The following is a 14,607-nucleotide window of genomic DNA, read 5'->3' as shown; positions in this document are numbered from 1 at the left end:
AAGCAGGAAGGCAAACGCATGCCTAGAGAGAGCGCGTAGACCGTGGTTAATGGTTGGGTTAGGAGAACTCTTCTGGCAGACAGTCTCCCCTCTGAATTGACCACAGTTTTGCTTTGGCACAGGATGAGCAAGTGGGATGGTTGTTGTCACGTTTCCCCCCCTCTCTCTGATTGGCGCACTGGCTCGCTCGCTCTCTAGACAGAGGGAAGGGATCTCACGTTTGTGCTCTCCGTCTACTGTACTGTGCACCTCCGTAGAGGAAGTCCAATGTTTGCATGATCTGGTTAATATGTTTACATGTAAGCGATGAGCGATGAGCAACTTATAAAAACATATAAATATACAAATGTGTACATATAAATATGTCATTATTACATTATAATACTACTACCACTACTATTATTATTATTATTATTATTATTATTCCCCCAAGACAGTACACACTTTTGCAGCTAATATCTAGTATAAAGTGGGCAACACAATGTTTTTTTTTGTTTGCACTGCCAAAGGCGACCTAGGCATAGTAGTTAAGTGACCTCTAACTCAGAGGTGCTGCCTCTTCCCCAGTGCCATGACACAGATGACTCTGTTCTCCCTGTTCACTGGAGACGGCAACTTCTCCACTGGAGGCTCCCAACCCTGGTCCCTGCAAGTCTAAGATCTTAGGTCAGGGCTACACCGGGTCTGCCCTGGAAATCCAGAGTTCTCACAAAAGCACAATTTGAATTTGCTCAGCAAGTCACTCTGCCAATCAGTAATGCTCATTGCCCATGTCCTTGGAGCTGAGCGGTACCAATCACATCAGTGGATCTGATATAGGTGGGCCAGAGGCGAGCTAAGCAGATAGACAGATACAGTAGACAGCAGGGTGGGAATTATACCAAGGCCATGAGGCCATGGCCGCCGTTGCCCTACACTTTGGCCTTGATGCCCTGTGAAAAAAACCCCATCATAAGGCCACAGTGGCCTTTATGCCCCTGACTTAGGGTTGCCAACCATTCAGTATAATACGGAATCGTCCCGTATTTGACACGTAAAAGTCTTGTTCCGTATTGAACTGATACGGAACGCTCTTTGCTCTTTGAGTGAAATTAGGTCCGGTGCTTCACCTGATAATTTGCTGCGCAATTGATCACGCAAGTCTGCCATGATTGGGCCTCAACTTAAAGAAGTTTGAGGCTGTGTTAGTGTTTCTCAAAGCCTACAGCGGCTAGCGGGTCTATCTATTTGTGTCGAGATACCCCTGAAATGTAAAACCATCGAATTTTACTCAGTGGCCTTTGTGCCCCATCATGTGGCCTTGGTGCCCCTAAAAAAAAAAAGAAGGTGAAGGCCAAATGGCCTTGCCCCTAAAATGACGAAATTCCCACCCTGGTAGACAGATACTTTATTGATCTCCTAGGGGAAATCCAAGATAACGACTGCAACATCTACATTACGACCGGAATCAGTCAGTAAACACTGGTCGTAGTGGTGTCCATTTGCGTGCAGTGATATTTTCAAATGTGTTCTTAGTGCCACCCCTCAAATTGAGCCCTTCTCATTACATATAGCCAGACCCTAAATCTTGCTAGATTGTGGTCTGGATTTCCAGGCTATACCAGGTCTGCAAATGAAGTGCAGAGCGTAAAAATAGTTTAGGAGACTATTTTATTAGAAGACACATTTTTGAAATGAAGGCATTGCTATCAGGCCTGGTGTTACCATTGATTATAGAAGCTAATTGTTGCAGCAGATGCTCTGTGAATGGAATGCTTCAGTTGCGTGCCCTGTTAGCCACAAAGCCAGTGATTTGTATGCATATACTGTAAAATGCAAGCCACTCACATTTGCATTTCTCTGGCGAGATAATGGATCCTGTAAATATTTTCAGGGAAAATGATCAACAGGCACATGCTTTGCAACTGGGCAGGCTAGTCAGGGGTGATGGGGGATAAAGATGTCTAAGTCGGTGCCCTCACCCACACCAATCCAGCACCACCAGACATCTGCATGCCTCCCTTTTGCTATCTTCTTGACACCAGAATAGCGCAGAATTCAGTTAGCATGAGATATCGTTCAGTCAGTCACTATCAGAAGTGAGGTGTGAAAATGTCCCTCCTCGTTGACGCCACCACTGTCTGTTACCGTCTCCATTCAAGACAGTTACAGGGGAGTTACAACAGGTGCGTAACTGAGGCGTTCCGTTCGCCATACATTTCATTTTAGAAGACTGGTCTATTTTCTCCGAACATACGCCCCACTGTCGCGTCTGGTGATGCTTCAGTTACGCACCTGGTGTGGCTCCCCTGTTAGAGCGACTCAGTAGGGGAGTTTTCAGACTGCTCCTTAGATAAACATATAGTTAGACAACCAAAAGTACTTGAATAACTAGACATGGCGCTTAGAATTAGAGAATCAGAGTGTCAATGGCACAGCAGAGGGAATCCAGAGGGCGACTAAGGGGCCCTAGAAAAGGGTACTAGAATAGACAGCCGTTCATACGCATGAAGCCAAACACACAAACAGGTGTTGTGGTCCTACACTGACAGTAGAAGATGACAGACTGCTGTGCAACATATCACACTTCCACTTCCAGGAGAGACAAGCTGAAAAGTGTTAAAATCCTTCAGACTAAGGTAGAAAAGCCTCTGAACAGTGAGTCATTTGTTGTCTTAATTCTTGCCTAGTTTTTTTTTTTTTTTTGCTTGGTCCTCCCTCGTTTAGTTGCCGTGCCAAATGTTTGGCTCTGGAATACGCCCATGGTGTCCTCGGCCTCTTTCGGCGGTCATTCAGCAGCGGATTGGCTCGATTATTGATTTGTGTCGATTGGCTTGGTTTCCCTTCACAGCTCAGTGGGAGGATGAGTTGCGCCACGGCTGGGGCCAAAGGAGAATGTTTTAATGTCACTCAACAGTGAACGCTCTCACTTCAGAAGTGGGTAGTTTAGAAGTGGGAACTTTCCCACTTCCCAGCCGCATGAGCGCTCTGTAGAGTCACAGACCGAGGAGGACGTTGTGGAGCACTGGGGTCTTGCACAACCAGAGAAGGCTATCCTTGCTGGGTCTGACTTCCCAGTGGGTTAACCGCTGAGGACACTACAGGAAAGACTTTATGTCCCTCAAAATGGAAGTAAAAACAAACTGGTACTAGCAGGACTATTCAGGACCAGTCAGCACAGTTGAAATAATGGCAAAAAAGGATGTGGCATATGTTCAGCGATGCCTGATTCATCCACCAAAAAGTAATTAATTACTAAGCCCTGGCATGAGGAAATGTGTTAAATGGTTGTATCAATAAAGCTGCAGATATTGTAGAATATATACTGTAACTGCTACATGGCATTGTAGTAAAATCATGAGGGGGTTTAAAAATGTTAAGTAAAATGTATTCTTTTATTCTCATGTTTTGAGCTGGCCGGTTATGCAAATGATGTGTGAAGGGCTCCATCTATCTAGTCCTTATCTTAGATTTCAGCTAAACTGGGCTGGTTTGTTTCATTGGGTGAAGTACAGTGTCTCTCTTTTTATAGATGTTTTTGTTTGTTTGTTTGTTTCGCTGAGTAAATTATTCAATTGACTGTGATGAGTCAGCACAGAAGCACTGATTATTCCAATACACAAGTGTGTGTATTATATATATATATATATATATGTGTATGTGTATATATATATATATATATATATATATAGTATATCCTTTTTTGTAAAAGCTGTTTTGAGCTACTAATGTATGGATGCAATGCATCATGGGTTATGGATCAACACTCAAGAGGCCACTGATTTGTAACCTTAGAGATATGGTAGCAGGATCTGAAATAAAAATCCCTTGTCTATGCATTGCATGTTCTGTTGCATTTGTAAACGGGCTTATTTAATGAACAGATGGTGTTGTACACGTACACACATGCGCACACACACACACACGCACAACCACAAAAACAACATTGTGGCTATTTTGAGTCTCCTAGCCTGAGGGACTTGCAGCTGAGGCAAAACAAACACAAAAACCCTGCAACACAGCAAGGCCTGGGTGCTTTTGGCTGCTTGACTACTTTGCCATTGCAGAGCGGTAGCCTGCTTTCATCTCCTTTGACAATGCAATATGCAGTGGATTGACCAAAAAAGTTTTTGCAAGCCTCAATAAACAGCTGTCATTCAAGGTTCCTTTATTTTTGTAGCCTACAGGAACAGTACTGCATGGAAATAACCAGCGTGTCCTCTAAAATAGATGATTTATCATAATTTGTGTACCGGTTTAGTCTCTAGTGTCTTCTGAAAAAAACATGCAGTGTGTTGTTACATGAACTGATGATGACTTACTGACTGAATATGTGATTGTGCTATACATCATCTAAGGTACCGTATGTAGACACTGAAGATGTAGATATGGCTCTCTATTGTTGATTTTACACACCAACTATTCTGTCTTATAATACAAAATGTATTTCAAAACATTGCAGTATTTGCTTGAATAATCCAAGAAGAGAATGCATCACAGCAAATACATGAAATTGAAAGAGAAAATAAGAGATGAATTCACCTCTCTTAAACAAACATCTGACCAATACCCTTTAATTTCCTCGAAAAACAATTCCGTGTTAATCAGATGACTGATCCAGCTATTCCACATATCACACATGCCAACCTTGGGTTTGTTGTCTACTTACTGTTGTGTGTAGTTTAATGTCAAGACTAAACTGCTCGGCTGCACATACACAGATACTGTATGTTTTGTGTGTTATACAAAGTGGGCCGACGCTATGTTAACACAACACACATGTGCATTTCAGTACTACTGGCTCAAGCCAAAGATGATAAACACCTGTCCTGAAAGACCAAACTACTGCTCTCTCCCACACAGCTTCTTGATTCGCTACTCTTTTCTCAAGTGTCACGCCATCGCCACAGACCATCTTTTCCCCAGCACAACGTAATATATCTCCTACAGTATGGCAGCTCACAGAGCGCTTGGCCCACCCAATACACAGCGTTGGTGTGTTCAGTTCTCTTGGGCTCCCTCGTTGGGTCCCTATACCAGGCTGGTGCTCCTCCGCAGGCTGTCTTTGACTCTGATGAACTCGGGCTCGCTCACGGCCAGATCCCGCCGATTGTCCAGCTCTCTCTCCAACTGAAACGGCAGGGAAACAGACTCAGTTACAGTAGGTGGCATGCAAGTAAGGAAGGAATCAGGAAGATTAATATTCAGTAGATGAAGGCTTAAATGGTAACTCGATGTGTAGGGCCTTGTACATTTCTCACTGAACAAACGATCAAGCTGAGATCAAAGCAAGAGGGTGTAAGCGACATTTTGGTCAAAATTGAGTTATGTGTGTATCACCTGAAAGCTCTCGATGAGCTCTTTCTAACTGACACAATTATTATTATAGAAGTAAAATATGTATAAATATAAAGTTATTGGACAAAAAAACAAAGGTCTTAACTGTGAACATACAGAAGCAGTTAGAGTTGTTTTGGCTCTCCTGTAAAGTTGGTGTAATGTCACTTCCACCCTCTTGCTTCTCAGCCCTCGAGATAACATGTTACTTGATTTTTTTTTTGAAGTATATTTTTTTGGCCATTTTATGCCTTTATTGACAGTGACAGTGGAGATAGACAGGAAGTGAATGGGAGAGAGAACTGGGGTGGGATCCGGAAAGGACCACGGGGCGGGAATCGAACCCGGGTCGCCGGCGTGCGGTGCAGGTGCCCCAGCCAGTTGCGCCACGGCTGGGGCCAACATGTTACTTGATGATGAAAATAAGAACAACTGTGCCCAGAGGTAAACAGCAAACAACAAAACAAGGACAAGTCCAGTCACATTCTATACAGACATGTGGAAACAAACACAAAGGTGCCTCAACAGACTAAGAATTCAGTCAAACAAAGTAAGGATGAATGGGTACATAATGTATGCTATTAAAGTTGCCAACGACTACTAGAGCTAATTGTACAGCTCCTCATACAGCTACAGGTTTTCTCATTCTGCACATATATAATTATCACTGTCAATGGCAATAGGTGTTATCTTTCATATCACTCCACCCTTCTTGCCAAGGGCGTAGGTTTGGTCTCACCTTTGGTGAGGACACCCCCCCACTCCAATACACAGTACACACACTACCAAAAGTATTTGATGACCTGCCTCGAGTTAAGTTCACATGAACTTAAGTGGCATCCCATTCTTTTTTTATATACAGACAGACAATACAGACAGATAGGAAGACAATATGTCAAACATAAATAATTCATACATGGGCACACACACACATATGTGAGTCAAGGCTATTGACCAAATACTTTTGGCAATATAGTGTAGCCTAACAAATCATTAACTAATAGGTAACAAATGCTTAAAGGGATAGTTCGGGTTTTAAGACACGAAGTTATATGGGTTCCCTGTCAGCAACGTTGTGCATCAGCACTGACTTACCCCGCAACAGCGTCCTGTGAGCCGAGATCCAGCCGGTTTTTGATGCTGAAGAAAGTAGTCCGGCAAGTTTCTGGGGTCACGAAAGTAAAGTGTTTTTCTTCTCAAAACCATATGCGTTCAAAAGAGTGATATATTTGCACCACAAAAACGTTGTCCAGGAAAAATTCAAACCTCGTTATCACTTACTTATTTTTCGCGATTCCTATCACTGCGCGCTACTGACAGCTGGACAACGTTTTTGTGGTGCAAATATATCACTCTGTTGAACGCATATGGTTTTGAGAAGAAAAACACTTTACTTTCGTGACCCCAGAAACTTACCGGACTACTTTCTTCAGCATCAAAAACGATCAAAAACCGGCTGGATCTCGGCTCACAGGACGCTGTCGGGGGGTAAGTCAGTGCTGATGCACAACGTTGCTGACAGGGAACCCATATAACTTCGTGTCTTAAAACCCGAACTATCCCTTTAATAAATTATTAATTGTGTGTAGTTATTATAAAGTATTACACGGGGGCAGCCATGGTGTACTGGTTAGGGCTTCGGGCTTGTAACCGGTTGCCGGTTCGATCCCCGACCAGTCCACCACGGCTGAAGTGCCCTTGAGCAAGGCACCTAACCCCTAACTGCTCCCCGAGTGCCGCTGGTTGGGCAGGCAGCTCACTGCTCTGGGTTAGTGTGTGATTCACCTCAGGGTCATTCCACGTCAATCAACCAGAGCGCACGCACTTGCGTCTCAAAAAAATCTGAAAAAAATACCATGCGTGCCTATGTTACCCAGGAGACACTCTGTAAAATGGTTTACGGGGGGCCAGCTTTACGGGGGGAGGGGGGTGTCAAACTTGTTCTGCCTCTTTTTTTTGTCAAAGTTCACAAGCTCATTGCTCAAGAACTAGAATCTGTAGGAGGCTCAAATTTTGCAGGCTGGTGCATAAATAGGAAGAGTATGCAGTAAAATCACCACGAGTAGTCTGGATGATCCTGCATGGTCATAGCAGTCCCTCAAAGTTGATCAAATTTGAGTTCTTGGCTGGGCTCTGTTTAGGCTTACACAAGACATCTTTTACTCAACATAGGCTCTTGATTTTTCCCCCTTATTGAGATCAGTGTAAACACTCTCCGAAAAAGCAATGAAGAGAAAATAAATTCCATCAGGGACTGAACAGCAGACCTCACAAGTTTGAAAAATAAATGTTGATCTCATATTCAGAGCACCCTTACACCTTGTGGGAATATACAAAGATTTTTTAAATATTTTTTTCTATAATCTGTGTTACCTCTTCTTTTTAAAAACACCAATTTGACTTGTCTTATGCAAATCTTTCTTTTTCATTTCCCACCCTGAACAAGTAAAAACTCATTTTAGGAAATAGCGTGTGTGTGTGTGTGTGTGTGTAGTGTGTGTACCATGTCCAGCTTGTGCTGCCTCCTGTGCAGCTCCTGCTCCAGTGGCGAGGCCTTCCTCTTCTGATCCTCCTCCCTGCGCTGCCTGATCTGCAGCTGCCGCCGCCGATGCTCCAGGACCCGCTGCAGCTCTGGCTTCTCCTCCGCCACTGGACGCCTGCCACACACACACACGCACACACACACACACACACACACACACACAACTCACACACACACACACACACACACACACACACACACACATACACGCACACACACACACACACACACACACACACACACACACACACACACACACACACACAGCGTCAGGGGGATTACACACAGTTTTAATTGCTTATCATTTGCTTGCTGATGACATCCATCTCTGTGTTTTATGAAAGCTCCATTAAATGAATCAGACAGTTGATCTGTCCTCCTTAAATGTCTCTGCTCCGTCAGAGACTGGCCGATGGATCACTTTTTTACAGCTAAATGCTGCAAGACAGAGGTTCTGATTGGTGCTCCTGAACCTCGTCACCACCATGAGACTCTTCTATCTTCTTCTGCCCATCTACAATGGTCATTTAGAGGTTACACAGTATTTGGCCAGCGACCAGCTGGCAGCTGACCAAGTCATGCCTTTTCCATTAAAGAAAGCAAATCGAGACTAGAAGTGTCTTATATTGACGTAGAGTAAATTTTATTGATATAATGCATTTCACACACAGAGGTCATTCAATGTAGGCTGGGTGAACCGTGACAGAACTTATGGCGAATTTGGATTTCACTCAGCAGCTCAGGCTGGAAACCTGCACATCTATGTCCTCTGTTCCCTGCCAGAACCTTTGGCTCCAATCAGAAACTATCTTATCCAAAAGACGCACATTTTAAAAGATTGAGCTTAGTATGGTGATAGCCTGACTACATTCAATATGCTTTACATAAACAAAAGCAAACGGTAATAGCAAATAAAATCATAGAAGGGCAATAGTCAAAGAATAGGTATAAAAAATAAATAAATAAAACACACAAGGTAAAATCATTTAAAAAAATAAAGAATAATTAAGAAGACTAAATAAAAGACACAAGGTAGATTCAGAATGTGCAGCGCTCAGTGCAGTTAGCAGAAGGCATCTGAGAACAGTTTGGTCTTGAGTCTTGATTTAAAAGTTACAGGCTACAGTTGGGGCCTTTTTCACTCACACATTACATTTTCCAGTTTTCTGTCTTCTGACAAAACTGTAAATGTAAATGGAATGGGCTTATTTTAACAATACAAAATAGTGTCCCCTTGGAAATCCCAAATGTCCTCTTTCACTGTACTCTACATTCGGGTCTGTACCAAATACCAGTCTGTACCAAATCGCTAAGAATGCACCATCTCTATTTTGAAGCATGTTGGTGGTGGTGGCAGCATTGTGCTGTGGTGATGCTTCTTGACAGCAGGCCCTGGAAAGCTTGTAAAAGTGTTGGGTAAAATGAATTCAACAAAATATATGGAATCCTGGAGGACAATCTAATTCAGTCTGCAAGAGAACTACGACTTGAGAGATTTCCTGCAAGACAATGACCCGAAGCATACAGTGAAAAGTACACAGAATCTGTTTAAGGAAAAGAATGTGAATGTTCTTGTGTGTCCAAGACCTCAATCCAATAGAGAATTTTGGCTGGACTTGCCAAGCAACCTCTAAAACAGTTACGCTCTGTCTGTGTGGCAAACTATTTATTTTGTTAGTGGAAGCCACAAAACCGTAGCTAAGTCATTGCTAAAGACACATTGTGGTAAGTTTCTTTTCTGGTTTTGGCAAGTAGTATAATAAGCCGTGGCAAGCCGTATAATAAGCAGGATAATGTATAGAACGCAGGTCATTATCGGGATAATAAGTACCAACAGGGTGAACCGGACCCTGACGCAAAGCGGAGTATAGCGGAATATATTCTATTGATTATCCCTTACATAGAATAGAATAGAACAGAATATATTGTCTGCATGAGGGAATCTGTTTTAGCACAGCATAATCCAGTGATAGACAACATAGATCATTAACTTTAACATGTTCGTTTATTACCCTCACCAAGGAGGCTATGTTTTTATCAGGGTTTGTTTGTCTGTTATGGATGTTATTTGATGTGAGAGTCTTGGTCCTTCTTTGTCTTTTTATGTATGGTTTGGTGCATGGCTAATACAACAACTTGAGCCTGTTTCTGTTTATCTACAGTAGATGCCACCCTTGAATGAACCAGTGCCCCACTAGGGCCACTCTTAACAATCTCTAGAATCACCACTGTGCACTTGCTGGTGTAAATGTCACTGTGAGTGGCTAGGATGTTGCCTATGACCTGAACACATCCCAAATAGTGGCAAACTGTTACATAGTGACAGTACTACTAACTAGAGGAAAGCAAAATTCCGCCGCTGCTGAGAAACTAGTCCCTAGGCTAGTTTTATTCAGTGATGTGTACAAGTGATGAGATGATATGGAGTTTGAACAAACAGTTTTAAGAATCACCATTTTGATTTAAGAAATGTGCCAAAGCAACTGAAGACAACTGTAATGTTGTAACACCATTCCAATATCAATACTTAATCTACATGCAAAGTTAAAGGTTTTTTGTATATACTATGACACATTTCTAATCCACACATTAACAGTTGACAGAGGGAGTTGACATTAATGGCAACGTCCTGCCAACTGTTAATGTTGTGGATTAGAAACTGGCAAGTGTTCTTTGTTCAATTGTTTTCTTTGCATGTAAAAACACACACCTACATGGTCACACTTTCCACCTACAGACCAACACTATCCACAGATTGTATGGTTTGGCAACCTTAACCTTGCTGGGCGAAACAAGTTGGGTCGGTTGGTCGGTGTGGCTGGCGAGATCATAGGGCTGAATCAGTCTCCACTCTGTGACTTGTTTGGCCGTCATGTCCTTAGGAAGGCTCTGGCAATTTTGGACTGTGTTGACCATCCCCTCTATAGCGAGTTTGTGCTTCTACCATCAGGTAGAAGACAGAGTTCCCACCCACAGGACTAAATGTTATCAACTCTCCTTTGTATGCAATGCAATTCACATGCTGCATTTGCAAAAATGATGTCACTATTGCACTTGCTCCTTTTGCACACTGTACTTTTGAACTATTGCTCATCTTGGCCTCTCCGTGGAGTGATCTTGCACTGTGTTTTATTTTATGTACTGGTCCTTGTCTATCTGTATTGCAATGTTGTCTTCATTGTTATTTATTAGCTTGTATTTTGCGTCATTTGTTATGTGTTAACACCTGGCTACAACTAAATTTCCCCCTGTGGGATAATAAAATCAATAAAATTAACTTGACAGATGCTCAGATCAACTCTGTTTACACTCTCTTAACTACACTAAAGCGGCATCACCCCAACCAGATCTATATATCCCGCTCTGAGGCCCCCCCCCCTCCTCACACACACACACACACACACACACACACACACACACACACACACACACACACACACACACACACACACACACACACACACACACACACACACACACACACACACACACACACACACACACACACACACACACACACACACACACACACACACACACACACACACACACACACACACACACACACACACACACACACACACACACACACACACACACACACACACACACACTCTCTCTCTCTCTTTCACTGTCTATGTTCATAATCCCCCAAATACACTTCAAACTGCCCTGGTCTCACCTGTGGCTCAGCAGCAGCTCCCTGTGCAGGGCTTGGTGGCTCCTGGACACCTTGACGGGATTGATCAGCTTCTTGGGCTGGATCAGCGCCTCCTGGCCCGGCTCCGAGGAGTGCGAGTGGGTCGAGAGGGAAGGGGAGGCCCTGCCGGGCAGCTCAAGTGCCCTGTCCCTCTGGATCAGCGATGGCTCCCGTCCAGAGTCCGGTCCAGGCCTCGCCGCTGTGACCCATTAAAGAATTGACATGGAAATTAGTCACCTGCAGCTAAAGGGACACAACATACACTTAAGGCGTAACATAATGAAAACAATATTGTTGAATGAGCAATGCCTGAATGAACATTTCACAAGGTAACTTTCCATAAGGGACCCATTTAATAGGTCAGCTATCCTCAGCATATTCCAGGCAAATATTGACATTGGAATGAACTAACAGACAAGCTTTGATAGACAGAATGACTAACAAGTTAGCTTACAGTAGTTGAACTACTAAATCAACACGCAGCACTGCAATTTAGGGAGTAACACAATTGTATTGCTTTGAACTGTACCTACCAGGCCTTGTCAGAGGCTTTCCATGAGTTGAGCATGAATATGAAAGGTCATGATCTGTCTAGAAGAGATGGACATTTGGACAGTTATGCACAAAGGAAAACAAGTCCATAACACATTACATGTTTACTTGTAAATAATATCTATGAGGGCAAAAAATACTATCATTGGCTCTATGAGAGGTCTTCCTGATTCTTAAACTTGAGTCGCACCAGGGTTCAGTGTTTTGGAAAGAAATCCAACATAAGAGTGTAAAAAACCAAAAAGTTCACCCAAATCCCCAATATCAAAACAGCCTTCGTCCATCTAGGAACCCAACATAATCAACAGCTTCAGTTGACCAGTGTGTCAATGTCGCATGCTCTTGACAGCAGCACTGCATTTTTGCTTTGTTCAAAATAGTTTTGAGTGATGAAAGTACTGCAATTTGGTGAGTTGTTTCCATGCAGAATAAGAGGAACAGTCTGTACAGCCTCATCTCACCTACATATTTCCCTTATCGCTCTACTGGCCTCTCAACGAGCGCAAATAATTCTCTGGGCCAGTGAGTGAGTGGACAATGGGCCTGTGTGTGGGAGGCAATGCTACGGCAACACAAGGGAGTCATTGTGTCCCTGACCGATATGTTGGGTCAATCAAAGCTGGATGAAAAGCTCCCAGGACCAATTGGAGTTTTGCCACATCATTACTGAAAGATTTTTTTGATGTGCTTTTATAAGCCTGTGATCCTGCCACCCACCCCCCCTTTTCACTCACATGCTTAGATAGTTCTCAATGAGATAATTGCTGATAGGATGCTGTTTGACTGGTTTACGCTTTCTAGGGTCAAATGCACGGAAGATGAGTTAATACAACATGACATGGCACTGGAAATATAGCATGATATTTAGAAACACAAACATATAAATGACTCAAACAGGTAAGGCCAAAATATACTCTAGCAACATTAAAAGTTTAGCTTAAAAGATAAATTAATATGGAACATGGTGTCTGGGTTTAATAGAACAATTTAATGGAATCTAAAACAAAACAAGTATAAAAACATCAAAACATTGCAAATCCTTGCATAAGCACAACAATACATATTCAAGTACCTTACATAGTTTTCAAACTAACCGAAGCTAAGCAACCTCCGAACTTCAATCTTCAAATGTACAACTTAAACACAACTTATAATTAGTTACAGTATGTGTGAGCATTCATATTTTCTTTCATTGATAAGTGAAGGCTATATTAATCTCTGGATACATCATGATGAAAAATGAAATCCAAAGTAAAAAATACACAAGCCACACTTTGGGTTGACCAGCTGGATAACCAGATCACAAAGACTTTGAAATACAGCAACCACAGCGTACCTCACAGACACCCGATTGACCCCCTCTCCGCCTTGCAAACATCTCCCTGGAGGGACCTCCAGGAGCTCAGCTATGGCTCGGCCACTACCACAACACACAGAACCCTCACACAAGCAAGGAAAGGCTCTTACTTTTTTCCCATGGGTGACTCCCATATCTCCCCAGGCCACTCTAGACTGACTGCTGCCAGGGTGGGATCTGATGAGAGCCCCAGAAATGCTGCCCAGAGATTAGAGGCAACCCCTCTGCCCCTCAGTGGAGAGGGACACAGCGAGAGAAGGGGGGAGAGGGAGAGAGAGAGAGAGAAAACAGGGAGGGAAAGAGAGAGAGAGAAAGGAAGGGGGGATAGAGAAAAATAAAGGTAGAGATAGAGATGGGAGAGAGAGCGAGAATGGGTAGAGAGAAAGAGAAGGGTATAGAGATAGAGAAGGGGGAGAGAGAGAGGGGGAGAGAATGGGGAGAAAGAAAGAGGGAGAAGGGAGAAACATAGACACAAAGAGAGACTGACAGAGAAGTGGGAAGAGGAGGGGAGAGCAAGAGAAGGGTAGAGAGAAACACAGAAGGGGGGAAAGAGAGTGAGAGAGGGGGTGAGAAAAGAGGGGAGAGAGGGACTAGGAGAGAGAGAGAGAGAGAAAGAGACAGAGCAAGTCAAGGGGGGAGAGTGGAAGCCTGAGAGACCAGACATTCATGACAACCCAACATTTAAAAGTGGCTGTATGCTTCCTTCAATAATCAGAGGGACAAAGGACATATGCAACACATACAGTAGTACAGTGCAGACATGCAAACCGTAGGATTAACAGTAATGATCAGGATATTATTGTCAAACTGTGACAGAGCAATAGAGTTCAATTCAGTGGGTCAGTGTCAGTGATACACACACCAGGAGAGGTGGACTGAAAAATCAGGGGGAGTCTCAGTGCCAATGGGGACTCTGTTTCAATTCTGCCTGCAGTCATGTCCTGAGGTGCATTCAAACATTTGCAAACATTTTTTTCGTTAGCCTTTCGGTGAACATTTGTGAGCAATCGCAAACAGTCTGAAGGGGTAGCTCTCCGTGAACATACAGTTGAACTGGACGCGGTGACAATGCAATTACCGTTAGAATGGAATTACAGCACCAAATCGTTCAAATGTAATTACAAAGAAAACATGTTCGCC

The 14,607-nt window shown here is 43.2% G+C and overlaps 1 protein-coding gene across 1 annotated transcript; it reads right to left on the bottom strand.

The window, feature by feature from the left end:
* Positions 1 to 4,130: 4,130 nt before the first annotated feature.
* LOC134091899 (actin-associated protein FAM107A) lies at positions 4,131 to 14,511 on the bottom strand. Its single transcript, XM_062544626.1, has 5 exons — positions 13,578 to 14,511; positions 12,092 to 12,149; positions 11,541 to 11,757; positions 7,820 to 7,973; positions 4,131 to 5,109 (listed from the first exon to the last, which is right to left on the bottom strand). Exons 1-5 carry the CDS (start codon positions 13,599 to 13,601, stop codon positions 5,011 to 5,013), a joined length of 552 nt encoding a protein of 183 aa, XP_062400610.1. The 5' UTR covers positions 13,602 to 14,511; the 3' UTR covers positions 4,131 to 5,010.
* Between the last annotated feature and the right edge of the window lie 96 nt (positions 14,512 to 14,607).

The sequence above is a fragment of the Sardina pilchardus genome, chromosome 9 (assembly GCF_963854185.1).
Source record: "Sardina pilchardus chromosome 9, fSarPil1.1, whole genome shotgun sequence".
NCBI classification, from domain to species: Eukaryota; Metazoa; Chordata; class Actinopteri; order Clupeiformes; family Clupeidae; genus Sardina; species Sardina pilchardus.
The sequence above is the reverse complement of the archived record's forward strand: the minus strand, read 5'-3'. Positions and strand labels throughout refer to the sequence as shown.

What these genes read in the sequence shown, in the direction of transcription:
- LOC134091899 (XM_062544626.1), bottom strand. Translation starts at nt 13,601, where the DNA reads ATGGGAGTCACCCATGGGAAAAAA. An exon ending in GAGTCACCCATGGGAAAAAA is followed by an intron (nt 12,150 to 13,577) that starts GTAAGAGCCTTT and finishes CATCTCTTCTAG; the next exon opens with ACAGATCATGACCTTTCATA. An exon ending in AAAGCCTCTGACAAGGCCTG is followed by an intron (nt 11,758 to 12,091) that starts GTAGGTACAGTT and finishes AATGGGTCACAG; the next exon opens with CGGCGAGGCCTGGACCGGAC.